General features: G+C 38.8%; 1 protein-coding gene across 1 annotated transcript in view; it reads left to right on the forward strand.

The window, feature by feature from the left end:
* Positions 1-1,907: 1,907 nt before the first annotated feature.
* Positions 1,908-27,385, forward strand: part of SERINC5 (serine incorporator 5) — a 44,474-nt gene continuing 18,996 nt past the window's right edge. Inside the window, exons 1-5 of the mRNA XM_034441047.3 lie at positions 1,908-2,507; positions 16,833-17,000; positions 20,683-20,861; positions 21,080-21,162; positions 26,350-26,443. Coding sequence (XP_034296938.1) covers positions 2,481-2,507; positions 16,833-17,000; positions 20,683-20,861; positions 21,080-21,162; positions 26,350-26,443 — 551 coding nt within the window. The 5' untranslated portion in view covers positions 1,908-2,480. The remainder of the gene's footprint in view (positions 2,508-16,832; positions 17,001-20,682; positions 20,862-21,079; positions 21,163-26,349; positions 26,444-27,385) is intronic.

A 27,385-nucleotide genomic window follows, 5' to 3' on the forward strand; every position in this document is an offset into this window, starting at 1 on the left:
CCTGAACATCCCTGCATTTACTTATAACCTATTCTACTAATATGAAATGCTAATATTTCCCACTGCATTCACCTATTTCCTTACCTGCTGCCTAGTCTGAGCTGAACATAAGTTTTTCCCCTAAGAGGGGCTTTCAAATGCTTCTGCTCAGTGATGGACTGCAACTGGTTCAACAACCGTTCTGTGAGTGCGTGTTCACACGTGCCTAACGCACTTGCTCCTAGCTTTCAAAATACAGCAATTTGAAGCTCAGCTGCTTACCTTCTAAGGCAGCCCAGGTAAGTAGAACAGCGGAGGCACGGAAATCAGCTGTGCTGCGCTAATCAGCAGAGTCAGAAAGAAGGAAACATAGGACAGGATAGGGTGGGGGCAGGTGGGCAGGGCCAGCTGGTTGTCAGAACTACCTGTTCGCCTGAACCGGCAGCAGCCCACCACTGCTTCTGCTACATTTCTTAGGTCTATAATATGCTATTAGAGTTACTCTTTAGAGCAATGTTTTTCAAACTTGGCAACAGGGCTCGTTGAGGAATTCTGGGAGAATTTTTCAAAGTCACCAAATTTGAAAAACACTGCTTTAGAGTAACAAACCATAGAGTTATCCTGTCTTCAATGTGCCCCTGGCCCCCTTTCCAAAGTTCTGAATGATTATATACCCCAATTTCATGTCCTTTTTAAACAGCATATAGGAAAACAGAGCACTGTGGGCAACAATGGCCAACAACTGAGGTGTCACAGGATGAGTCCATATTCTGAGTCCCAACAGGAAGAATCAGTAACACTGACAAGTACTTATTGCTCCTAAAGCCTAATCTCACCAGGACGATGTTCTATGCCGTGTTTCTCAATCTTAACAATGTTAACATCTGTAAACTTCAACACCCAGAATTCCCAGAACTTTGTGGAGTTCAAATCCCAGAATTGCAAAAGTTGAGAAATATTGCTCTAGACCAGGGGTGTCAAACTCAAGGCCCGTGGGTCGGATCCGGCTCGTGGGGCTACCCTAGAAACAGTGGGCCTCGGCCCAGGTTGCCTCTGTCAGCAAAAAACAGAGCTCTCTGGAGCTCCGTTTTTGCTGGCAGAGGGTTGCAGGAGGCTGTTGCAGCCAAAAAGAGAGCTCTGGAGCCAGTTTTTGCTGGCAGAACTTCAGGCCACCACAGGTGCCCCCAACACGATTGACATCAAGCTGGCTACACCCCCCCCCCCCGCCAAACACGACCCTGATGCAGCCCTCAATGAAATAAGAGTTTGACACCCCTGCTCTAGACTCTAGTCAAAAAATTCTGAAAGCTGCTGAGATCCAGGAATATAAGAATGTCAGTTCTTATACTCAGTGCCTCATAAAGCTCAGAATTCCCTTTGTATCTTTATAATTCTCATAATTGTCATTTTTATAAAACTAGACTGACATTTTCACATCCACCTTGATATGTCTTTTTTTTTTTTTTATTGAGTCATTAAGATGAGAACCAACAGATTTGCACCAACAAATACTGGACAGGGAAAAGAAGGAAAATTGATAAAAGCAAGACTGCATCCGAGTCTCCATGCATTTCCAGGAGCTTATGGTCAACGGGTTGAAAAAAATAATGACATGCTTATTATATGGTAAATACAACTCAGAGTAGAATACACAATACATGGAAAAATAAACAATTATAAAACGTATGTACAAAGCAACTGCAAAGACACAGGCTCAATAAAAAGATGGGGTAGCAGCACCTACGATGCTCGAACAATTGAGCAGCTCTGAAGCTTTTCCTTGCCAAAACAATAATAATAAAAAATGGAGCGCGAGAAGCAAGCTTCAGCCTCATCCAGCAGAAAGGCGCTTTCTGACGCAAAATAAAATGCAAGGGGTGAAGCGAGTCGCCTTACTAGCGGAACCCACCAGGCATTTTTCTCCCTGAAAACGACGGCTGCCCTGGCCACCCCGCGACTAGCCCCCGACGCAGAGCGCTAACCGCGGCAGGCGCTTCCCTGCCTCCTCGTAAACAAGCGCGGTCGTCCGTCTCCAACTCCTCCCTCTCCCCCGCTTCTCTCTCGGGAAAGCCCAAGCCGCCTGGCATCGCGCCTGCGCTTCACCTCCGAGCCCCACCAGAGTCCCTGGGCGTGTGAACGCGGACAGGTGGCCTGCCGCTGGGTTTACCCGATCCTCTCCCCCTCTCCCTCTCTTCTAACGCGGCCCCCGCACCGGAAAGCCATCTAGCTCCTTAGAGGCAAACTGACGACAGCGGAAGCCTAATCCCACTGTTTGGGCTGGGCTGGAGCTAGCTGTCTCTCCGCCCTGAGGGTTGCACCCGAGAGGTGGGTCAGTCTTTGGCCAGCTGGACGCCGGGGCCACACCGCAGCAGGCTGCGCTCGCCTTTCTCTGAGCCGGAGGGGACCCCGCAGCTACCCGCCGCCGCCGACTCGTCAGGAGAGGCCGCCAAGCGCCTGAAGAGTGTGGGCAGGTGCGGGGAGAGCGTTGCGCGGCGGCGACCATGTCTGCGCGCTGCTGCGCCGGCCAGGTAAGGCGCGCGCGAATGCAGCCCGCTGGGTTTCTATCCCGGGTCAGGGAGCCTTGCTAAACGGCTCCACCTTGGCTTCGTGGCACGCAGTGTCTTTGGGGGCTGCGCCAGCGCTTCTTTTCTCCGGACAATGCCGTTCACCCCGCGCCTTCGCGGTGGGCAGGAGATGCGCTGGCGCTTCTCCGGCGGAAGCCTGGCTCCTCACCAGATTTTCCCAGCCATTTAGGAGATCCTGGGGTCGAACTAAGGATCTCATTGAGCGCTTCAAATGATTTCCCAGCTGCAGATTGCTTTCCCTGTGGGTTGAATGGGCGTCGGGGATCGCTTGCCGTTTCCACAGCCTTGCTCTTAGTTGTTAAACCGGAAATCAGGGCCAAACTGGTGATTGCAGACTGGGATTGAGATTTTGCTTTGTTTTTCTCCGGGTCAATTTGCTATATCGTTTGTAAAGTATATATGACCTGCTTTATTACCGGCGGGGCTGTCAAAGGAATTTAGCAAAAGAATCAAGAATACTCACTAAAGAAGAACTGCTAGCACCTATATTTTGATAAAACAATAGTTATTTTATTCTTTAGTTACAGTTATGTCCACAGTTGTCATCATGCAACCCAATCCCAATTTAAAGTTGCTGGAAGTTTGTCTAAATTCAATAGTATGCATTTTTTGTAACTTTTATGTCTGTATTATATTTGCTTTTCCTAAGAAAATTAACTTTTCTACTGTGGGGTGGAGTTTACAATGTTCTGCTGAACTATGATTTACTGAATAAAGCATAGTTGCTTTAAATAAAGCATGACTAATAGTATTAGTGCAACATGTGAATTAGGTTATTATAATAGCTTGATGAAGGAAATCATGTATAAATGTGCTGCCTCCAAACTTCCTTTTGTACTGTTACAATTTTACACCTTCTTCCAAATAAGAATTGAACAAGAAAATTGACAATTTTCAATCAGGAACAGCAAATCTCTAGGAAAAAAAGGATACACCTACTTCTGTATTATTTGTATTTCCTATGCTGTAAATAACATGGAGTTGTCCTGGAGATGGAGGAAGTTAACTCCTTCCCCCTATATAATTTTCCATTCTGCCTGCAGAATAAGAGAGAAAAGTCAGGATTCTAAATTCTAGATTAAATTCTTCCTATTTTCATAAGTCATAACATAAAGGAGTGTTTATGTTCTCTAACTGTGCATGTAAAATATGTTAATATATGAAAGAATGGTTGAAATTTGATAGCATCTTAATTTTCAACTGGTGATCACATATGTTTAACAGCTTGTATAGAATTTGGTGTCCAGTTGACAATCTTGCCATGTTCATTTTTTAACCTTTTGTATTTCATATCTAGTAAGTGTCTACTCTGTTTCCCCAAAAATGAGTCATCCCCTGATAATAAGCCCAATCGGGCTTTTGAGCACATGTGCTAAAATAAGCCTCCTCCCGAAAATAAGCCCTCCCCAAAAATATATTAAACACAGAGCTGGAAATCAGGTAAGACAGCAAGAGAAGTCCCATCTTGCTCCACGCGCCCCAAAATAATAAGATCTCCCCCAAAATAAGGCCAAGCGCTTATTTCGGGGTTCAAAAAAAATATAAGACAGGGTCTTATTTTCAGGGGAACACAGTACTGAAGTCTTAACCCAATGAACAGATTTTTTTTCTTTTTTGGTAGTACAGTGATTTTATTAAAGATTATAATTACAACAGTAAAAACTAATATGAACTTTAAAAATAGAATAAAAGATGCAGAAAAGAAAGGAAAAATAGGAAAAAAAATAAGAATATAGTGAAGAAAAAGTGATATATAAAGAAGTTGTTTCTCACTTTCATCACAACTATAAACAATTTTACTAACATATCACCTCATCCTAAAATACCACAAATGATCGTTTCTTCCTCTATCCCATCTTTTATCTATATTCCAATCATAAAGTATTGTCATTTCAGTCCTGGTGCCAGCAAAAGTCCTTAAGCGTAATCAGAAATAATATTTTAAACTTGGTCAAATAACCCAATTTTATATTCCTTCCTTTTACTTCTGACAATCTTAATCTTTAATCCATTCAAATGATGTTGTAAAATTTAAGATCTTTTCATTTTTTTCTTTGTCCCTTCTCATGAGATTCTTCTAAGCTTTAACAAGCCTTTTTCATAAATCCAAAATTATCCATCTCACTCTCTTGGTTTACTGTTTATATATCCCTTTTAATTATTAAGTCAGCCAGTTTCTTTTTAACAGTTAACATCTTTTTCCACTGCATTCTTGTAGCCTGTAATTTGTAAATCCAGTTTCAATTCAGTCTCAATCTTGTCAAGTAAAACTTGTTCCTCTTCTGTAATATATTTTGACAGTTTCCACATAGAGGCAGATGTTTCTGTTGATACTACATTTTTAAAATTAATGTTTTGAGTCCATTACTGAAAAATATCTTTCAAATTTGTCCAATATTGGTTGATTCTGTAATTGTAAGTCATTACACTTTTTTGCAGTTTGTATTCTCCTTTAATTGTAATATTTAGTTCCCTCTAGTGTCCAGTTTTTTAAATCTTATGTTTCTTTTAAAAAAACCTCAGAACAAAAGAATTTTCCCATGGGAAGTATTCAAATTTATCTGAACTCTTAATCTGTTTGTAACTTCCTAAAATTAAAGTTTTAATCAGTTTGATATTTCTCCCAAAGATGCTTTTCTAAAAAGCAACTGGACTTTTGGGTGGTTTTTTTGTTTGTTTGTTTTTTGAATGAGAAGCAAAATGTTTTCAAATGAAAAAAAGAAAACCCAAGAAAGTTCAATTGCCTTTTGGAAAAACACCTTTGGGTCAACTATGACCTGGATGATTGAGAATCTCCATAGACGTTTTGATATTGCTGTTTTTTCAGGGGAAAAAGTTATTTATTTATTTATTTATTCAATTTGTATGCCGTCCCGCTCCGAAGACTCAGAGCGGCTCACAATGCATTTAAAATCATTATAAAAAACATTTAAAAATTAAAAACATTAAAGACATTAAAACTCATTCACACCATTCATGGCCGGATCGCAAGAGCGAGATCAACGGCCCCAGGCCTGCTGGAAAAGCTAGGTCTTCACCACTTTTCGGAAGGCCAATAGGGTGGGGATGGTCCGGACCTCAGAAGGTAACTGGTTCCAGAGAGCTGGGGCAGCCACAGAGAAGGCCCTCCCTCGCGGGCCCGCCAGCCGGCATTGTTTAGCTGACGGGACCCGGAGGAGACCAACTCTGTGGGATCTTACCGGTCGTTGGGAGTTACGCGGTAGAAGGCGGTCTTGAAGATACCCTGGCCCTGAGCCATGTAGGATCAATAAGGAGCCAGTGCAGCTCGTGGAGAATTGGTGTAATGTGCGTGTACCTAGCTCCCCCCAGACAGCTCGCGCAGCTGCGTTCTGGACCAACTGTACTCTCCGAACACTTTTCAAGGGTAGCCCCATGTAGAGGGCGTTGCAATAATCTAACCGTGAGGTGACAAATATTTAAATATTTTTAAAAACTTCTTGTAGTTAAAACTTTATTTCATTGAATATTGAAGGAACTCACCTGGTCCTGTCAAACTTGTCCTAATGGCTGAAAAGCAGCTAACAAGCAATTAATGGTGATAGTGATCTTGTAAAGCAATAAGAAAAGAAAGCATGCAAATTTAGCACCCTTTCAAAGGTACAGATGGCTATTCCCATGTCTCCCAAAGTTCTAAATCAGCTGAGTCTACTGTTTTGCAATCTCATGAGGAGCAACTATTTGGTGCACTTGTGGATGATCTCAAGTCTGTCTTTGTCTGAACAGGAATTACAAAGAACCAGTCCACTTGCTGGCTCTTCATTCTGCTATGGTTGCCAGTTCTGTATTTCAGATCCATCTTTAGTCTGTCAGTTCTTCCCCTGGAAGTCCCCCAATCAACACATTTTCTTACATTCTACAGAAATACTTTTTGGACATCTTTAAAACCCTTTACATCAGAATGAAAAGCTAATAAAAAGCAGGAACTGTGTAAAATTAGGGTGACTGCATGTTTTGTAAGATAAAGCTTTTGATCAACTTCTCTGTCTTGGTGATTTCATGGAGAAATGGCACATAAAAACACGCATATAGGTTTTATGGCAGTAGTATAAAATGGTTACCAGTCTAGCCTATAGAGCACGGATGTCAAACTCACAGCGTCACTTTGCCATCACGTGATATTTTGTGACTTTTTTCCCTTCGCAGAGCTGGGGTGGGTGTAGTCTGCACGTGACACATCCGGCCTGTGGGCCGCCAGTTTGACATTCTTGCTATAGAAACATGATTTCCTTGTGGTGTCCCATTCAAGCACTACCCAGGTTCAACTCTTACTTTTCATTTTGAGTCAGTTATTTCATCCTAGTTGGATTGTGAGCTGTATTTAATGCAGCTGACAATTGTTTTGTGACTATCATTCTGCCACTTGCTGACAAAAATAACAAATACGTTATTTTTCTACCTTATGATGACAGAGAACAATTTAAAGCTAGTTCATCTTTTCGGCTAACACACTGAGCTAAGCTTGATTTGTTTACCAAGCATTCCTGAATAAGCCAGTATTGGATTCAGCCATTGTGCTAGACCAGACAAACCATAATGTGGCTTTCGGTGTTATTTTCAGTGACAGAGATCACCTATCTGCCCTCCAGTTGGAGTGAACTGAATTCCTAGATTAAGAAAGAAATATTTTTTCTCCTTTGAAAGAGAAATAACTGCCCTATTACGTGAACAGCAATGATTTGTTTTTGCTTATATTTCACAGGAAACAGGAATTTACATGTGGCTTTTCTATAGAGCGTCTCAAGAGACTAGAAGTTGACCTCTGTCTTAAATAAAGCAGCTGCAGTGGAAAACTTACAATTTTTTTCAGGATTCATTGCATATAAACGTAATGTAGATACAAGATTGGCTGTGTGACTACATTTTTATTTATATTACATCTTGATTTACATATTTTTTTTAAAAAATTAACTATAAGCTTGCTAGCTTTAAGGTCCTATTTAATTAGTGTCAAATTCAAATTAACACTTTCTGATAAAATTAAGGACTTGCATTTTTAGTAGGAACTTACGGGAAATTTTCTGTGGTGAGTTTTAGTAAGGAAATTTTATTATACATTTATATTACATGAAGAGAAATAGTTCAGTTTCTTTTTTTAGTTCTGAACATGTGTACATGCCATATAATTTTTAAAAAATATTCTTAGCAACAGCAAATAAAATTTATTCTCCTCTCCAATTTTTTGTGGTTTTCTATGATGTTCTGTAGTTCTTAGCTTTGCTCAGACTCTTAAATTAACTACTGCAAATCTTGACCAAAACAAAAAGTTAAGCATTCCAAATGTACTGGCACTCAAGTTTTAGAATTCCAGGACATCATGAGAATTGGCTAAGTTGGAGAAATACTAGGTTGAAGAAGAATGGTTTAAAGGCAGAATGCCAATCTGTAGTATTAAGAAGTAAGCCAACTAAAAGTTTAGACAGATGTTAGTACTCAAAATATGTAGTCCTCCTATCTTAGTAAATTGTAGTTAAATATTTTAGGGCTTGCTGCTGTTTGACAAAAAATGGGTTCTGGATAGTATAGACAGGCTGTTGTATACAGTATATTGTTTTTCTTTCTTTCTTTTTTAAAATTGATCCTATGAATGAATAAATTGCCTAGCTTGGTGGCAACACTTAGCCACTTTTGGGTGATCTAGAAAGAAAAACGTGACTTACAACTGGTCCTCGTAATTATAACCATAATAGCATCCTTATATTAGAATCATAAGCCTGGAAGGAACCTTGGAGGTCTTTTAGTCTCCTACCCAAGGCAGGAGACCTTATTGCATCCCAGATAAATGGCTGTTCAATCTTTTTTTGAAGACCTCCAGCAATGGACACCCAGAACTCTAGGAGGCAAGCTGTTCCATTGATTAATTGTTCTTACTGTCAGGAATTTTCTCTTTAATTCTAGATTGGATCACTCTTTAACCAGCTCTCATCCATCACATCTTGCCCTGCCACCAGGTGCTTTGGAGAATAAGTTGAACCCTCCTTCCAGTGACAGTCTCACAAGTATTGGAAGATAGCTATGATGTATTATTACTTCTTGTGATCTTGAGGGTATCCCTCTATTAATGCAGGGCTGCATTGGCTTTTTAGGCAGCTGTAGCACACTGCGGACTCACACTTAGTGTTTTTCCACTAGGACAGGGGTCTTCAACCTTGGCAACCTTACGGCTTGTGAACTTCAACTCCCGGAATTCCTCAGCCAGCACATGATGGCTGAGGAATTCTGGGAGTTGAAGTCCACAAGTCGTAAGGTTGCCAAGGTTGGAGACCCCTGCATTAAGACATCTAGATCCTAGACATCTATTGTTGAACCAGGTACTGCCTATTCGATACCTAGATAGAATGGGAACTCATCAAATTTGCAGACGACACCAAATTTGGGGGAATTGCCAACACCTTGGAAGATAGATTCAAAATTCAGAAGGATCTTTACAGACATTGGGGCCTATCCAACAAGATACAGTTCAGTAATGAGAAAAGCAGAGTCCTGTATTTAGGCAGAACTACACCTTTTGCCTGATCACCTGTTGCAAACAAGGATCTCCTCCTTTAGTCAAAAATTTATAAATGTAAGGTAACTCTCAATCATAAATTAATTTTGGTTTGGCAGGTTTTGACAGATAAACTAATCTATAATGACAACTATGTGGGCTAGGAGTAGGGAATCTTTGGCCTTTCAGCAGCCTCAATTACTTAGCCAAGGGTGATGAAGTCTGGAAATTGTGGTTTTACAGACTCTAGAGCTCCCCAGGCCTGCCTAGGACTCCAGGAAGTCACTATGAAAAACTAATAGATTGGTGTCTACTTGTTCTAGTTCTATCACACTTAAAAGTACTCAACAGTATCCCCCCAAAAATGAATGCCTGTCAACATCTTGAATCTAAGAACAGTAAGGCACCTGTATTGTGAGCCGCCCTGAGTCTTCAGAGAGGGGCGACATATAAATTTAATTAATTAAATTAAATTGGGGGGGACAGTTTATAATACTGAGTAAAATATATACCAGCTCTAAATAACTCAATTTCTATATTTTTATTGTACTTATTGCATTTTTTAGACTACACTAAACAGACAGGTTTCAAGCTAAAGACTAAGGGCAGAATTCTCCATTCTTTCATGGATGTGAGTTAGTAGATAGAAGCATACACATAGATTGATACATAAACATGCAACGATGCATAATTCACATTTTTAATTTTCACACCCTACTGAATTGGTGTATATGCATGCCCATGTTTGTGTATGAATCTGTGCGTATGTTTTTACTTCTAACTCACACCTTCAGAGTTGACTCTTGGCAACAGCCCAGCCTAATCCCTGCAGTTTCCTTGGCAAGGGTTTTTGTAAGTGGTTTACCATTGCCTCCTTTCTAGGGCTGAGAGAGGGCAAACATATTCAAGGTCACCCAGTTGGTTTTGTACCTATGGTGGGACTAGAATGTGATCATGGTCTCCCTGTTTCTAGCCTGGTGCCTTAACCATTATAGCATGCTAATTTTCTTTTCATGCATCTATATTAGGATTTACCATATATTTGTTGCATAGTTAGTCTCAGAATGGTGATTCTGTTTATTAGGAATTGTAATCAGGAAGTTCACAGAAAAGGAATTTGGGTCAACATGCAGCCTGAAACTGTTTCCTACCTCTGCCATAAAAACAGTTAACATATACATTCCCAGGAATGTTAACATAGACATTCCCAGAAGATAATTACATTTTAATAGATGACAAAAAGTGTCCTTGAACTTTCTGGATCACAACTCATTTATTTGATTGATAAAAGTACTGACTCTAATTCCATCTGGGAGTTGAAGGTGTTATACGTAGCACTCTCCTCCAGTTTTTCCCCCTGCAACAATCCTGCAAATATTTTTAGAGAATTTCATGTTGCAAATGAGACATTGATGTATTTTTTTCCATGAGGTTTGAACTGGAGTGAACATATATTTACATATATTTTGACCATTGATAACAGGAGCAACTGATAGACCAGGGGTGGGCAACTGTGGCCCTTTTACAATCTGTGGACTTCAACTCCCAGAATTCCTGAGACACCCAAGCTGTCTCAGGAATTCTGGGAGTTGAAGTCCACAGGTTGTAAAAGGGCCACAGTTGCCCACCCCTGTGATAGGATGTGTAATTATTATTCTATATGCCAAATTTCTATCCCTATTTAATATGGTGGTTCTACATTATTTTTGTTGGCAGTCTATTTGAGTACTATGCATCTCATTTCCACAAACATTTTGCTTAGAATGTTATACATTTCAGAGATGTAAACTAATTTCTGAAGGGGCCAATATATGAAAAGCTATCCTTAATACAAGCAGCAGAAATAAATTAGTTATCCAGCAGCATTAAGTTACACCCTATACAATCGCCACAGTCAAATTTTTGAACCAGACTAATGAATTGCTTTCACTGTATTTCCTGTCACAGCCACTATCAGTAAAATATAGATATCTTGCTAAAATCGATTACTTTTTCCTATTTTAGAAAGGAAACCATCAATTTGTTTTGCCTACTTCCAGACTGCATGTGCAATGAAACCTTTTCTCTTTTTTTATAAATGAAATTCTGACAAAATTACCTTAATTAAATAACAAATATAACACATTTCAGTTCAATTAAGTGTACTTTTCAGAAGGTAGCATACCAACATTCACTATTCTGTTTAGCTATGTACAATGCATTGCACCAAATTTTAATGTTAATGTTAATTTTATTTATATACTGTCTTTCTCCCGAAGGACTTGGGGCGGTGTACAGCCAATTTAAAAACAAATATACAGACATCATCCTTAAAAATTAATTAAAATCAATTAAATAGTTTCGGCCAAAATTTAGAATCCCAAGTTAAAACTCCAATTTTAAACCACTTAAATAGACAGCCCCGCCTGTCGGAACAGTAGGGTCTTAAGGGCACAGCGAAAAACCCTGAGGTCAGAGATTGTACGTATTTCCGGGGGCAGTTCGTTCCAAAGGGCAGGTGCTCCCACAGAGAAGGCTCTCCTCCTGGGTGTCGCCAGCCGGCATAATTTGGCTGATGGCACCCTGAGGAGTCCCTCTCTCTGGGAGCGAACTGGTCGGTAGGAGGCTATCGGTGGCAGAAGGCGGTCCCGTAAATACCCTGGTCCTATGCCATGTAGCGCTTTAAAGGTGGTAACCAACATCTTGAATTGCACCTGGAAGACCACTGGGAGCCAATGCAGCTCGCGCAGGAGGGGTGTTCATAACCACCCGCGCAGCTGCATTCTGGACCAGTTGGAGCCTCTGAGTGCTCTTCAAGGGGAGCCCCATATCAAGAGTATTGCAGTAGTCCAGCCGGGAGGTGACAAGGGCGTGAGTGACCATGCGTAGGGCATCCCGGTCTAGAAAGGGACGCAACTGGCGGATCAGGCAAACCTGATAAAAAGTCCCCCTGGCCACGGCCGTCATGTGCTCTTCTAAAGACAGCCGTGCATCCAGGAGGACACCCAGATTGCGAGCCCTCTCTGTTTGGGGGCAAAGATTCACCCCCAATAGTCAGCGATGACATCAGCTGACTATACCGGGACGCCGGAGCATACCAACATTCACTATTCTGTTTAGCTATGTACAATGCATTACAGCAAATTTTAACATCATGTATTATTTTTTTGTGTAGCATATTACATGAATGCAGATTACCAGACTTCATAAAGAATGGTTTGTGGATTATTCTGTTGTCACATCCATTCAGTTGTGATCTGTGCAATAAGCATTCACCACATACTTAATTTGTTTAGTAACTGAAACATGTTTTATTGATTTGCTTAATTTTTAGGCTGTTGGGCATATGATAGTTTAGCACTGTGTGTGGGCTCATTTAGTGGATTTTCATAGTAGTATACCAATCTTACATTGAATAAAGACATACTGAATTAGTTGGATTTAATTTTGAGTTGACATACATGCTTATGTTTAAAGAAGAAACCCAGCAAGGAAAACATTTAAATGTTTCTGAATTCATAATTTGATCATTTTTAAATAGTTATGCTTCATATGTAAACCTAAACTAGCTTTTGATTTTGTTTTATTTTAATCTGAAACCTGATATTTTTAGACTATTATACGTACATTCCACTCCATGGAGTTCAGTGTTTTTTTTATTTCTGATGTTAACAAAAAATGTGATTTTTAACTCTGTTTTTATAAAGGAATACAACCATAATGCCTCCTCAAGGAATGCCAGATATCTTCAGATGGTTATTTTATTACTCTATTAATTTTTTCCTATCTACTATAGCCATGATGGTGAACCTATGGCAGGCGTGCCACAGGTGGCACGTGGTGCCCTCTCTGTGAGCACTCAAGCCGTCATCCTATTTCAGCTTCATTGCACATGCACGTGTGCATCCTGCCAGCCACCTGGTCATCGGGTCTCTGCCGTGCGTGCAGGGGGGCTGCACGTGCATGCACATGGGATGCATTGCATTTTAGGGGTTTGGGCACGCATTTGCACGCGTGCTTTGGGCACTTGGTCCAGAAAAGGTTAGCCATTACTGTACTATAGAATTTCCATTTTTTGATGTCTCATATATTTTTGTAATTTTATATATATATTGAAAGTCACAGTCCGAAAGGGTGGGTTCTGCTAAAACAACAGCATAAGCAGATGCTTCTAGAGCAGTGCATACCTTGCCTCGCCTTAGGGTTTCTTTGAAAAACAACTGGACAAGTTAGTATTCATTAGAAAATAATGTATGCAGTTAGAAATGGAGTGTCTTTTGCTGCATAAGGGTCTTGCTTAAATTTACCTTAATTAAAATGTGGATAAATGTCCTGGCTCAACTAGTGAATATATAGAATATTTGAAAGCAGTAAACCGAGTTTCTGTTATGAGAGAAAAGAGCAGTCCGTTCTCCCCTTCTTCTGATATTGTAGAGGTGAGAAATATTGCTTTATTTTACAGCCTTTTCTTTTTGAAATCCTCTGGCCGGCCTTGAGTAGCGTGTCCTTCCTTTCTTTCTTCATGAGCAGATACAATACAGGTAGTCCTCAACATATGACCACAGTTGAGCCGAAAATTGGCTGCTAAGTGACAAATTTGTTAAGTGAGTTTTGCCCCATTTTACGACTTTTCTTTCCACAATTGTTAAGTGAGTCACTGCAGTTGTTAAACTAGTAACACGGTTGTTAAGTGAATCTGGCTTTCCAATTGACTTTGCTTGTGAGAAGGTTGCAGAAGGTAATCACATGACCCTGGAACACTGCAATTGTCATAAATATGAGGCAGTTGTCAAGCATCTGAATGTAAATCACATGACCACGGGGATGCTGCAACAGTCATAAGTGTGAAAAATGGTCATAAGTCACTTTTTTCAGTGCCATTGTAACTTTGAATGGTCACTAAATAAAGTGTTATAAATCGAGGACTACCTATACTGTATAGGCAGGATTCCATACGCTCTCACTGAACACTAAATTAGCAGATGCATTTGGGATAGAGAAAGGCTACAAGGTACTGTATTGTTTTTGCTAACAATGGTATGAAAAAACTATTTTTATTCTTCACAGAAAACGTGAGATGGGGAAACAGAAAACAAACCATATCTGTTCATTCTAGTACAAAGAAAAAAGACTTAAATCGTTGCATGCTTGCTGTTATCATTTAGTTTCTTTTGCTTGGGAAAAATATTTTAAGTTTTTTCTGCTTCTCCTAGTCAACATTGATGTATATTAGTGTGTGTGTACACTAATGGGTATGAGTGTGAGATCCTTACATGGCGGCCTTTGTACATATGAAAGGCAAGTTTGCATGTAGGTTAAGTCATGCTTACTTTAGCAGGCGTGTCTCCCGTTTGTGAGTTTTGTTTTCTGAAAATGATGTTTTGTAAAAGAAATGTCTATTTAATATTTAGGTATTGCAGCAGCCTGAAAGATTCACCTATATTAAGAAAAAAAGAGGTTGAATCACTACAGATTACTAGTTGCAAACTTGGTTTAGCAAATCAAGGTTCAGATCCTTCAGCAGACAGGAATTTATTCAGTTTCAGCAAAACTTGGCAATAGCCTGCTCTTGAAAGACTGGTTAAGTAACCTTGGAGCAGAATCCCAGTTTCTGTAGGCGTTCAAGAAAAAAAAAGATTGTAGGGTGTGATTTTCTTTGGAAGCTGTATTTTAATATCCAGTTTGCCTCTCCTATGCCACTGTATAGATTATGTAGAGAACCCTTTAGTATGAATCTCCATTTAGTATGATCACTGCGGTTCATTTTGCCTAGGATTTTATCACTACGGGTTGCCAAGTGAGATATGAAATCATTTGCATGAACAATTTAAGAGTAATATTTTTTATGTAAACCTATTAAAAACATAATACTTTATATACCGCAGTGAATAAAAAACATTCAAGAAAGTAATTAGTCAATTGTTGCTTGGTTTTAGATGTTTAGCACAAAGGACACAAACTTCCTGATTTTTGTTTGATCAGTCAAAATCTTGGGGGAATTTTCTGAGTCTTAAATACAAAACAGCATTTACACAAACAAGGCTTTTCTGGACAAATGGCTGTCAAATCTTTTCTTGAAAACTTCCAGTGATAGAGCACCTACAACTTTTGGAGGCAAGCCATTCATTCCACTGATTAATTGTTTTCACTGTCAGGAAATTTCTCCTTAGTTCTACATTGGATCTCTCTTTAATGATCTTCTATCTGTTACTTCTTGTCCTGCCCCCTTTGGAGAATAGGTCGACCCCCTCTTTGTGGCAGCTCCTAAGTACTGGAAGACTGGTATCATATCACCTCTAGTCCTTCTCTTCATTAGATTAGGCATACCTAGTAACCTCAATCATTGATCGTATGATTTAGCCTCCAGACCCCTTATTTATGTTACTCTTCTCTAAATGCTTTCCAGGGTCTCAGCATCTTTTTTTATATCACAGCAACCAAACTGTATGCAATATTCCAAGCGTGGCCTCACCAATGCAGTATAAAGTGGTATTATCACTTCTTGTGATCTGGATGCTATTCCTCTGTTGATCCAACCTAGGACTGCATTAGCTTTTTGTGGCAGCTGCAGCACACTGCTGGCTCATACCTAAGTTATGGTCTACTAGATCCCTCTCACAGTTGCTGTTGTGAGCTAGGTACCACCTATTCAGTACCTGTGCATCTGGTTTTTCCTGCCTATGTATTGGACCTTACTTTTCTCATTACTGAGTTGCATTTTGTTGGATAAGTCCCAGTGTTCAATCGGTCACGATTCTTCTGAATCTTGAGACAGTCTTATAAAATTTTAGCTATTTCTCCCAGTGGGGAATTCTGGGAGTTGAAGTCCTCCAGGCTTAAAGTTGCCACGGTTGGAGACCCCTGTTTTAGCCTCTAGCTGCCTAACCATCTTTGTTGCTCTTCTCTGCTCTCTTTTCAGTGTCACAAGAATATGGTCTGTAATTCCAAAAAAACAAACTTTATATAGCCCAAGATGGGTCAAAAAAGAATTCAAGTTTGTAATTCTATCTCCGCCTGATGTAGAACCATACTATTTTAATAAAATGCAGGGTGGATAAAAATCAATGATTTTTTTTAAAAAATCAAAAGAATCAGACTTTTTTAAATTTAAATCGGATTTTTTTGATTTTTATCGAATTTATTTTAATAAAAAACTTTTGGGGTAAAAATCTATCGTAAGATAGTTTTCTATTTAAGATACGTAAATAATTTAGTTTATTCAGCATGAAATGGAGCTTAGTTATGTAGCATGAGACTGTATATTCTGCAACACTGGGACTATCGGTGAGTCAACAGTGGGTCAAAGGAGTAGCAGAGACGACAGTTGCTCTTTAAAAATTATGATTTAAATCGAGTTGATTTAAATCAAGCCTTTTTACTAGTGATTTAAATCATGATTTAAATTGTGATTAAATCAACTCAATTTAAATCAAATCCACCCTGATAAAATGAAACCATTTGGATGGAGTTATGAGCCCATATATAAATATCACTGTTTGTCCTTTCTATCTGCCCTTGTTGCAAATGGGGCAAATACCACTGTTCTTTCTTTCTAAGATGTTCTATTGCTTTTCTTAAAAAAGCATTAATTTAGGATTTTTTTTAATCAAAAAAAGATAGCAAAACATTACATTTTTTAATTCTCAGAATATTTTTATTAAAGATTTTTTAGAAAAGAGAAAGGAAAGTTACAAATGCATGGAAGGGGAGGTGGAACAGATTTTGCTGTTATTTTGCCATGTCAAATTAAAGTGATGTTTTTTTTCCCTGTTTCACTCCTGTAGTTGGCCTGTTGCTGTGGTACTGCTGCATGTTCCCTTTGCTGCAGTTGTTGCCCAAAGATAAAACAATCAACTAGCACCCGCTTTATGTATGCCTTGTATTTCATCTTGGTGGCTCTCATCTCTTGCATCATGATGTCAGAAACCGTAGCAAAACAAATGAAAGAACATGTAAGTAAAAGCATTTAATTCCTGGGGATCCAAGGAGGAAAAAGGGAGGTGCTGGAATAAGTTTTTGAATGAAAAGACGATATTTTTGAACTTTGAAGGAAACTTACAGAATGAACCATTTTATATTAGACTTGAGTTTTGTAAAATTTTGGAAGGCATAATGATGAATACTGAACTGTTCTCATGATTTATGTTGTACTTTAGCATTACAATAATTTTACATAGGTGTGTACGTGAGAGAGAGAGAGAGAGAACATATATTCATATGCAATTATAATAAACTGTTTCAGACATTTTGAAAGACCCCAAACTGTGTGTGGTTCAACAGTGCCAAATATTTCATCCTGTATTTCACTTTGAAAGTTGAGGAGTAGGAAGAGCCGTACAATGGATAACTGTTTTCTCAAAGACAAAAAAATGCTTGCTCTCTGAAATTTGAGTGCTTTGAATGAGAGGATGCAAATGAATCCTTTCTTGGAACTCTTGCCTGTTTTCCATTCCATACACTAAGATTGTAGTAATTCAGTTTCTGCTCACTGATTATTTTTTGAAGTAATCTCCTTTGAGTCAAGCTCTATTGCTTTATTTATTTAAAGCATTTATATAGCTGCCCATCTTGTATCGAATTCCCAATCAGCTCCCAATCAACAATTAAAATAAAATCAATACAGGTAGTCCTTACTTTACAAATAGTTCTTTAGCATCCGGTTCAACGTTATGGCAGATAACCCCCAAGCTATTTATGTCCTAGTTCCAAAGTATATAGCCACTATAATTCCTCCCTCCTCCCCCCCCTTCACCTTTACAATTAACCACAAATGCTGCAGCACACACACCCCCTCCCAATCTCCCTCAATCCTCCACCTGATTCCTGCAGGAAGATTCCTCCTAAGCTACTGAAATTGAATAGTCAATCGTTTCTATGGACTTTGTCACTAAAAATGATGCATCTATTCTAGAACCGATGGATAAGTTTTCTTACAGTCAGTATCTACTAAAATTGCCGCAGTAGTTTTTCTGTAAAAAATTATGAGCCAAGCTAACCAGGTTGTGCAAACAGCCTTGTCCGTAAATGTTGCTGGTGAAGCAGTGTGCTATGATTTCTCATGACGAGTAGTATAGTTTACTAGTGCTTGTCCTTTTTTAAAAAAATAATTTTACTGTATTGATTTTGAATGTTTGGTTTTCTGCTGTCTTCCCATGCTGCATATCAAGCATTGGGAGGGGAGGACATTTGATAATAATATATTTTTATAGTTAGTATATTTTCTCAGTTTAGTACTGAGAAGTACGGTTTGCAGCATTGGAGGCTGTATGTAGCCAGGATTTTGAAAAGATCTCTGGCAAGCCTTCCTGGCCGCTCATAGGGCAGAGAGATTAAGCAAAGAAAGGTGTGTCTGTGAGAGAGGGGGGGAGGGGAGCGCAGAATAAGCGAAAATAGGTTTCAGTCTTCTCCCTTATCCTGGACAGATGTCTTCTCATGAGAGAACAGAGAATTTTATTCCTAATCAATTAAACTCGGTATTCCTGTCTGAAAAAGATTAATAAAGCATTAGCTATGTTCCTGATTTATCATGTTGAAAAAATGTTTCCAGACATTATTAAAAACAGTTTGGATCAGTGTATTTTCTCAAATACATAAGTTGCTAACATTGGCTAAGATAAGTGAAACACATCTAGATTTTGTCTTTTCATCCAGTCTTTTTTAAATGTTCATTTCATCCCCTAATTTTTTCTTCATTGTGTTCTTTAATGTCGTAATTACCTTAATTAATACTTACCATGAAATCATTTGGGCTATTAGTAGGCACACATAATTTTGAAAATTGTGAATGAAAATACCCATGATTTTGTTTCTCTGTTTAATAAAGCTTGCCGACTGAGGAATCCTGGAAGTTGAAGTCAATGCATTTTCAGATTGCTAAATTTCAGAAACAGTGGTCTAAACTCACCCACTGAGCCTCATGACTGAATGTGTTCTCTCACCCTTGTCTGACACATTAACCATTACAATTTACTGTGCTGGCTCTTTGCTCCCAGAACTTCTTGTACATTGAGAGAGGGAGGAGGTGTAGTCAAAGTTTGGATCTGCTGCCCTATATTTTCAAAGTACTAAAATAGTTCTAATTTACAACATAACATTTCATTCTATCATTAACTGGCTATAACAGCTTCTACATTTTCTTAGTTTACACTTAGTTTAAGTTAAATTTATGTTCTGTGTTATTTTTCTCTAGACCCTCTCAGGTTTTTCTGCAAACAGAATTTAAACATGGAAAAATGTTTTGAGCTTGGAAAGGTTCTCTCTGTTTATAGCCAAAAAAGAAAGGGAAGGAAAAATACCCAGCTATGTTAATGTTCAGCTCAGTTGCTTCTTTCAGAACTCCCTGCCTATGAGATTATAGAGAAGTTTTTATTTAACTGTAAATGGGTGTGTGTGAATGTATGTCTGCATATTTCTATATCAGTGCCTCTATTTATAGACCGTTCCATTTGTGAGAGGGTGGGTACAAATTTTCATAGGCGCAGCCCTAGGATATAACCAAGGACATGGAAATGTGCTTTTAAGGTGCTTTCTGAGCGTAGTTGCAAATTAGTGTGGTGAGCTTGAGACCAAAATGGGTGACTTGTTGATCTTTTTCTGTGGATTAAAGTGTGGCCTCAAAAGCAAATATTTAAGCAAGTGAGGAGAGGGCTGGAATTTTCCCACTTTTCTGCTATTTTATTTCTGCAATATTTTAAAAGCCTTCTAATCATTCAAAGAACATCAAGAAATAATGCTTTGCAAGTACTCCTTATTTAACAACAGTAATTAGGACTGGAATTTCTGTTGCCAAGCAATGCAGTTGCAAAACGCATCATCATATAACTATGCCACTTAGCAAAGGCGTTCCTGCCAGTCCCTGCTTACTATCATTAAATGTGGATTGTTAAATGATAAGCTCATGTGATTGTGATGTCCGGCTTCCTGATGGATTCCTCATTGACTTTGCTTGTGGGAAGATGGTGGGGAAGATGGCAAATTGCAATCACATGACCAGTGATTTGCTGCAACAGTCAGAAGTCTGGGACAGTTGCCAAGCACCCAGGTCATTATCACATGATTGGGGGGGGGGCACTGCAACAGCCAGAACTTTGAGAACCAGTCATAAATAGCACCCATTCAGCACCATTGTAAATCCAAACAGCCACTGAAGGAGTGGCTGTTAAACAAGGACCATCTTCATAGTAGAGGTTGGCAATTTATACCCAAAAGACATATTTTGCCTTCATAGTTTCCAATGCTGTTGTACTAACTGCACAATTGTTGATGAAAAAGCATCTTGTATGAATCAGAAATAAATTGCTAGGAAATGCAAATGAAGGAACATCATGGTTTCCAAATTTTGTATATAAGTAAAATAAATGTTGGCTTGATAGATTTGAAAGTAACACAAATATCTCCAAACTGCTTAATATAGTTGTCATCATACACAGTTACATCAGGGGTGGGTTCTACTTACCTTTACTACCGGTTCGCAACGGGGCCACATGCGCAGAAGCATTTTGATGATGTCGGGGTCGGTGGGCGGAGCCTCCCGCCGGTTTTACTTCCGGTTCTATAGAACTGGTGCGAACCAGGGACAACCCACCACTGAGTTACATGCATCTTATTTACATTGTACTTCATTGTTCATTTCAGATTTATTTTTATGAAACAGTATGTCAACATATTCAAGCAGGTGACTCCTGTGAGAAGCTGGTGGGCTATTCTGCGGTTTATCGAGTATGTTTTGGAACGGCGTGTTTCTTTTTCATCTTATTTTTACTCACAATTAAAATCAACAATAGCAAAAGCTGTCGTGCCTACATCCACAATGGGTAAGCCAGATGGATTTTTTCATTGAAGTTTTGGCGGGGTACTCAATGCTAAACAGTTGAATTTTCTCACCAATGTAATGACATAGTAGTTTATCTCTTCTTTATTTGTTCTACTGATATATACTTTCCACATGTTTTTCTTCGGTGAGATATTAAAGTATAGTACAGTAATTCTATTTCTTTTCTTTTGCCTGTCTATTTTTTCTTTTCTTTTCCAGATTTTGGTTTATTAAACTTCTCATCTTGGCAGGAATGTGCTCAGGAGCCTTTTTCATTCCAGATCAAGATACCTTTCTTAAAGGTACACGTTTTAAAAAAGAACTGTCATATGTTTTTCTCCACAATCGAATATATACAGGTATCATTTTATAGGTGATACATTGTAGGAAAAGAGCCAGAAGGGTTATTTTGCACTTGTAAAAGTGACAGTTTTGGAAAAACAGAATCTTTAATAGCACCACTGAGCAAGAGATTTCTTCATTCACAGACACCAAAAGATTTAGGCAATCTCAGAAAACTTCAGCCATCATATAATTAACCCATTACAATTGTTAATTGATAAGGTACTTGTAATCTAACTAACATATAATTTGTTTATTCATAATCACCCTGTTTTCCCCTTTTTCTCCTCCCCTTCCACTTTACCCTAACTGAAATTCTAGCTACTATATGCAGCTGATAAAAGTGAGCTACAGCTTACCATGGGGTATACTTTCTAATACATTTTTAACAGGATATACAGATATGCTACATTCATTAAAAATTCAGTCTTTCACAACCATTGTAGCTGTTGAGAGAAACAGCCATAGAATGGTGCCTTTTTACACCAGTTTCTTTCCGGAAAAATGAACAGAAGTGGGCATCTGTACTTTAGACAAAGACATAGCAAAGGGGCGATGGGATTGTACCATGTTTGCCCGAAAATAAGACCCACCCTGAAAACAAGCCCTAGCATGATTTTTTTGGGGTGGGCCTTATATAAACCCTAACCCGAAAATAAGCCCGGGGATGTGTGTGGCCAGTACGAAAGGCGGCAAGCGTGCGGGGCCCAACAGCAGGCACAGCCCAATGGCCTCTTGGCACAGTGCAAATACCGATAAATCTGAGAAAGGAGGCGGGGAGAGGAGAAGACAGGCGATCCTGACGTGCTGCACAGCTTCCTGACTCACAGGAGGCTCGCAGAAAGCTTGCGCATCAGCACCAGCAGCAGGTGGGGGCAAGGGGATGGGGAAGGCAGGTGATCCCAACGCCCTGCGTGGGTGTCTGTTCAATGCAGCCGCAGGCAAGCCGAGAGATGGTGGGACAGTGGGCAGCGCATTGGGATCATCTCTGCTTCCGCCTGGCTCAGCTGTGCACTTTTTGTCCAGAGGGAGACGAAGCTTTGTCTGCTTGCAAAGGGGACGCTTTGAAACTGAGCAAATCACTCCATTCCCAAGCACCCCATAGGCAACCAAACACTTTTCACCCAGACGGAGAAATGACAGAGACTCGAAGCTTTGTGTGCTTGCAAAGGGGACAGTTGAAACAGAGTGATTAGCTCCGTTTCAAAGTGTCCCCTTTGCAAGCAAACAAATCGTCATCCCCCTCTGGGCGAAAAGTGTTTGGGCAGCTACCGCTGGCCCCAGCCTCTCCGTCCCACTGTCTGCCTCCTGTCTCAATCAGGGCCAAGCTTTCAGCATGCCCTGGCTTCCACCCGCTGTACCAGGAGGGCGAAGAGCCCCCACAAGGCCAGCAGCAACATTGACAGTCGCTTGGCAGCCAGAAGTGTCCCAGCAGCAGGGCGGGTGGAGGCCAGACATGTCGAGACCTTGGCCCATTGCAGCCACGCGCAAGCAGACAGTGGGATGAAGAGGCTGGGGCCAGTGGTAGCTGTGCTCTCACTCCCATCGGCCCCCACCCTTGCCGCCTCCTGCACTTAAAAAAAATAGAAGGATGCAGATTAAATTAAATTTCCACACTTATGTACAATTAAAGTTATAAAAAGTTATAAAAACTGCCTTGGAAATTGTTGTTTTAGGGGTGGATTTTTTTGCAGAAATTGTTGTTTTTTAAGGGGGGGGAGGTTTGCAGATATAGTGCAGCTGTTTCCCTATAGATACAAGAATTTTACAGATCTGTGTTGATTTTGTATACTGTTTGGATTGTGTTCTGTTGTTTAGACTATGAAAAATAGCTATGTAGAAATATCAACATTAATGTTTTAGAGGATATAGTAAGTTAATCCTCCTCTTCCTTTAGATAATGGTTTAGATGATAATGCTTTTTCGTTAAATGTGAAAAATATAAATCTGGTGAACATAGATAATTCCAGCTGCAAAAATATAGCTTCATATTGGGCCAAACACCCAAGAAAATAGCAGAAAATGCTGGGTGTTGCAATTAACAATGCAGTGTAGCATTGTACACAAATTTAAAAAACAAAGCCAATGCAAAGCTTTTTTTTTTTAATTTCATAATTTTGTCTTACCTATTTAAGCCATTCTTAGTTTAAAATAAGATTTCTACAATAGGACATCACTTTTTCCAAGTTGTTTTTCAGTAACAAATCTTGCACAATTCAAATGGGGCCCTACAATAAAAGGCCAACTGTACAAGGAATTAAAAGCCAGCTTCTTGTTTGCATTGGGAAGGATATGGGAAGTCGGGGAGAGGTTGAAAGGAAGACACTGCAGTGGAGAAGGGAGATAAAGCTAAGAGTCTGTTGAAGGGGAAGTTACTCTTTCTCAGCTTAAATTCCTACCCCTTTCCTGAAGTGTGCCCTACCTTAGCAAGGAAGCTGTAGTCACAACAGCTTCTCAGTCTGGGAAAGAGTATTTTAAAGTTTAGATGTTCCTCAAATAAAATATCCTGTCACCACAATGCTTATTGTGCAGCTGAACTATATAGCTTGTGGAAATTAAACTTTCAATTAGTTCCTGAAGTATAACAGTTGAAGCAAACTGCATTTGCTTTTCTAATGGGGTAGGCCGGCAGCCACTGCACTTAAACTTTCCTGCAGTTTAATTAGTCTTTAGTTTGATGACATTTGCCATGCAAAATGGGATTTCTTGCAGAGCTTCCATTTTGTTACTTAAAAGAATCCTTCTCTGTACTAATATTAGGTAGCAATTCCAATTAATCAAGGCAATTTGCTAGTCACAGATGCTTGTAGATGGCAGAGTCCAAACTCTGGAGGAAAAAGAAGAGTGCCCTAGGACACGTGCAGCACAATTTTGATTTTTGAATTTTATTCATTTTATTTATTTTATCAAGTTTGTATAGCCACCCAGTTCACAAATAGTGACTCTGGGTAGCATTCTACATTTAACAGTGTTTTTAATTAATCTATTTAACATGATATTTATGATCAGAAACCTTTTTTCAAACCATTTCTACTTTTAAGTTGAGTAACTCACCGAAGTTGCAAGATATTATCCTGGCACTAAGACATTTAATTCAAAAAGAGCAGCTTTTTTCAAATCTGAGACTTGTTGCTCTTTGAACACTGAATTAACTTTCAGTTCATTTCTTTACCTACTGTATTCAATTTGTTCCCCAGCATCTGGGGAGCAAGCCCCTGATACTAGCATAGCAAAAAAATATCAGCCTTCATTATGAATACTCACTACAGAAAGCTTTCTTTCTCTTATCTAAAATTATAGATCATAATGTTCTCTAGCTAAATGCAGTCGAACCACTCCCTGCATTCAGTTGCTTCTGTAATTGCACTGGCACTTCTTGAATTCTTTTCAAGTGTGACATAACGTGCATTGCCAATAGCTCATGCCAATTTTATCTGTAAGCAGGAGCTGCTTTACTTGTATAATAGCTTTCTATTACTTGGGCCTGACCAAATGTATTGAAGGCAACCTCCAATAATTCTCTGCCAATGTGGCCAAAACACAACATATTTTAGAGGCAAAAAGAAGGCTATTACAGATTGTCCGTTTCTGTGTTTTCCTCTGTGAATAAACAGAGAGACTTGACAATGAACTTCATTATGAAGATGGAAATATCTTCAGGATTATTTGAGGGTTTCAAAAAAACAATAGATGCTTTATTTCTGTTGTTTGGATGGCAATGCCTATATGTGTATATGTTGGAAAAGTTTAAATTTTAATCCCATCCTGAAATTTGGAATGTATTTATATAGAGACTTTTTAGGATTCATGCATTTTTAACCTTTTGTTTTAAGTATAACATGCCTAAAGTAGATTTTTTAAAAATTTTCTGCGGTTTTGCAAAATAATTTAACTTGCTATACGTGTCTCTTTGTGTGTGTGTTTGTGTGTGCGCACATGTATGTGCATGTATGTGTGTATATATGTGTGTGTATATATATATTTAATATATGAATATTAAAAATAAAGACTGCATGCGTAACATTAGATATACAGTATATATATATATATATATATATATATATATATACTGTATATCTAATGTTACGCATGCAGTCTTTATTTTTAATATTCATGCATTATATAATAGGAACTTGTGTTAAAAATGTAACAATTAGTATTCAAAGCCTGTGTTTTCTCAATACTGAGTAATAATTGAGGTCCATAATACATGGAAGTAATTGCTAGAAAGGGGTGTGGTGTGTGTGTGTATATAAAAAGTTAAAATCTCAGGTGTTTTCCCACGTCATTATAGGTTTGTTAGTTAAAATGTTTAAAATCCTGGCTAAGATCCCAGCCAGGATTTTAAACATTTTAACTAACAAACTTAAAATGACGCGGGAAAACACCCGAGATTTTAACTTTTTACATACATACACTCACGAAAACTTAAGAAGACAGATATATATATGTATGTATGTATATATGTATATATGTATATATATGTGTATGTGTGTGTGTGTGTGTGTGTGTACATATATATATATATGCAAAAAATTAAAATCTCGGGTGTTTTCCCGCGTCATGTTAAATAAGTTAGTTAAAATGTTTAAAATTCTGGTTAAAATCCTAGCTTAAAATCTTCTAAAAATCCTTACAGAGCACTCTGCAAGGTCCTTTAAAACCTTAGCTAAAATCCTACCAGTACCTTAAAGTTTTTCTTAAAGCTGTGGGTGTGTTGCGAGGTCACCCACAGCTTCTAAACTAGATAAGAGCCTGAAGATGACAGGGTTGTGAGCCTGTCGAAACGTTGCTATAAGAAAAACTTTAAGGTACTGGTAGGATTTTAGCTAAGGTTTTAAAGGACTTTGCAGAGTGCTCTGTAAGGATTTTTAGAAGATTTTAAGGTAGGATTTTAACCAGAATTTTAAACATTTTAACTAACTTATTTAACATGACGCGGGAAAACACCCGAGATTTTAATTTTTTGCATATACACACCCGCGAAAACTTAAGACGACAGATATATATATATATGTATGTATATATGGTGAATATATTTAAGGTGTATCCTCCTTACCGCAATTTAATTTATAAATGTAATGAATAAAAATGGTATTTTTCTATATGAGTCATAATTAACAAAGCAATTTTTATGTTTTCTGCAGCATGGCGTTATGTTGGTGCTACAGGAGGCTTCCTCTTCATCATCATTCAGCTTATCCTCCTTGTAGAATTTGCACACAAATGGAATAAAAACTGGTACGTTTCTTTTATGCCTGCATATAAAAGGAAGTGTCCGTTTAACTGAATACTATTTTTATTTTTTTTTAAAAATCAGAATCACAGTTGATCTGTGTTAAAGTTTTACAGCAGGCATTCTCATTCAGTTTTTCCTCTTCAATTGTTTCTTTGTTTTTAACCATCCAGCTTCCTCTGTTTGTAGCTTTTTATATACCTTACTTCCTATTTATTGTCTGTCATACTTCTCACTTGGCTAAACAAGCCTGCTACAACATTCCCTCAGCTGGTTCTGTTAGTTTCGGTTATTAAAAATGTGTGACATTCATAAGAGAGTTTAAATCTCTTGGTAGTACAGTGGTCTAAAGCACCCTGTTATTAAGACCAGCTGCCTGCAATTACTGCAGGTTCGAATCTCGCCAGGCTCAAGGTTGACTCAGCCTTCCATCCTTTCTAAGGTAGGTAAATTGAGGACCCAGTTGTGGGGGCAATAAGCTGACTTTGTATAAATATACAAAAGGATGAAGGCTATTGCTAAGCGCATTGTAAGCCGCCCTGAATCTTCGGAGAAGGGCGGCATATAAATCAAATTTAAAAAAATAAATTAAAAAAAATCTAAATTTAAAGTTAAAATCGAAATCTTCATGGGGTTTAACAATTACTGAATTGTTTACCTTTCTTATCCATTTTTTCTCAAGGTTCTTAGATCTTGTTATTGTAATCTAAATTTAGAAGAAATATCTTTAGTCTTTCCAAATATATCCTAAAGCAGTGGTGAAATCCAGCAGTGGAGAACCGGTAGCGGAAATTTTGAGCAGTTCTGAGAACCAAAAAATACCACCTCTGGCTGGCCCCAGAGTGAGATGGGAATGGAGATTTTGCAATATTCTTCCCCCAGGAGTGGGGAAGGAATGGGGATTTTGCAGTATCCTTCCCCTGGAGTGGGATGGGAATGGAGATTTT

This window comes from Pantherophis guttatus, chromosome 2 (assembly GCF_059756535.1).
Source record: "Pantherophis guttatus breed Tessera chromosome 2, ASM5975653v1, whole genome shotgun sequence".
In the NCBI taxonomy this organism is placed as follows: Eukaryota; Metazoa; Chordata; class Lepidosauria; order Squamata; family Colubridae; genus Pantherophis; species Pantherophis guttatus.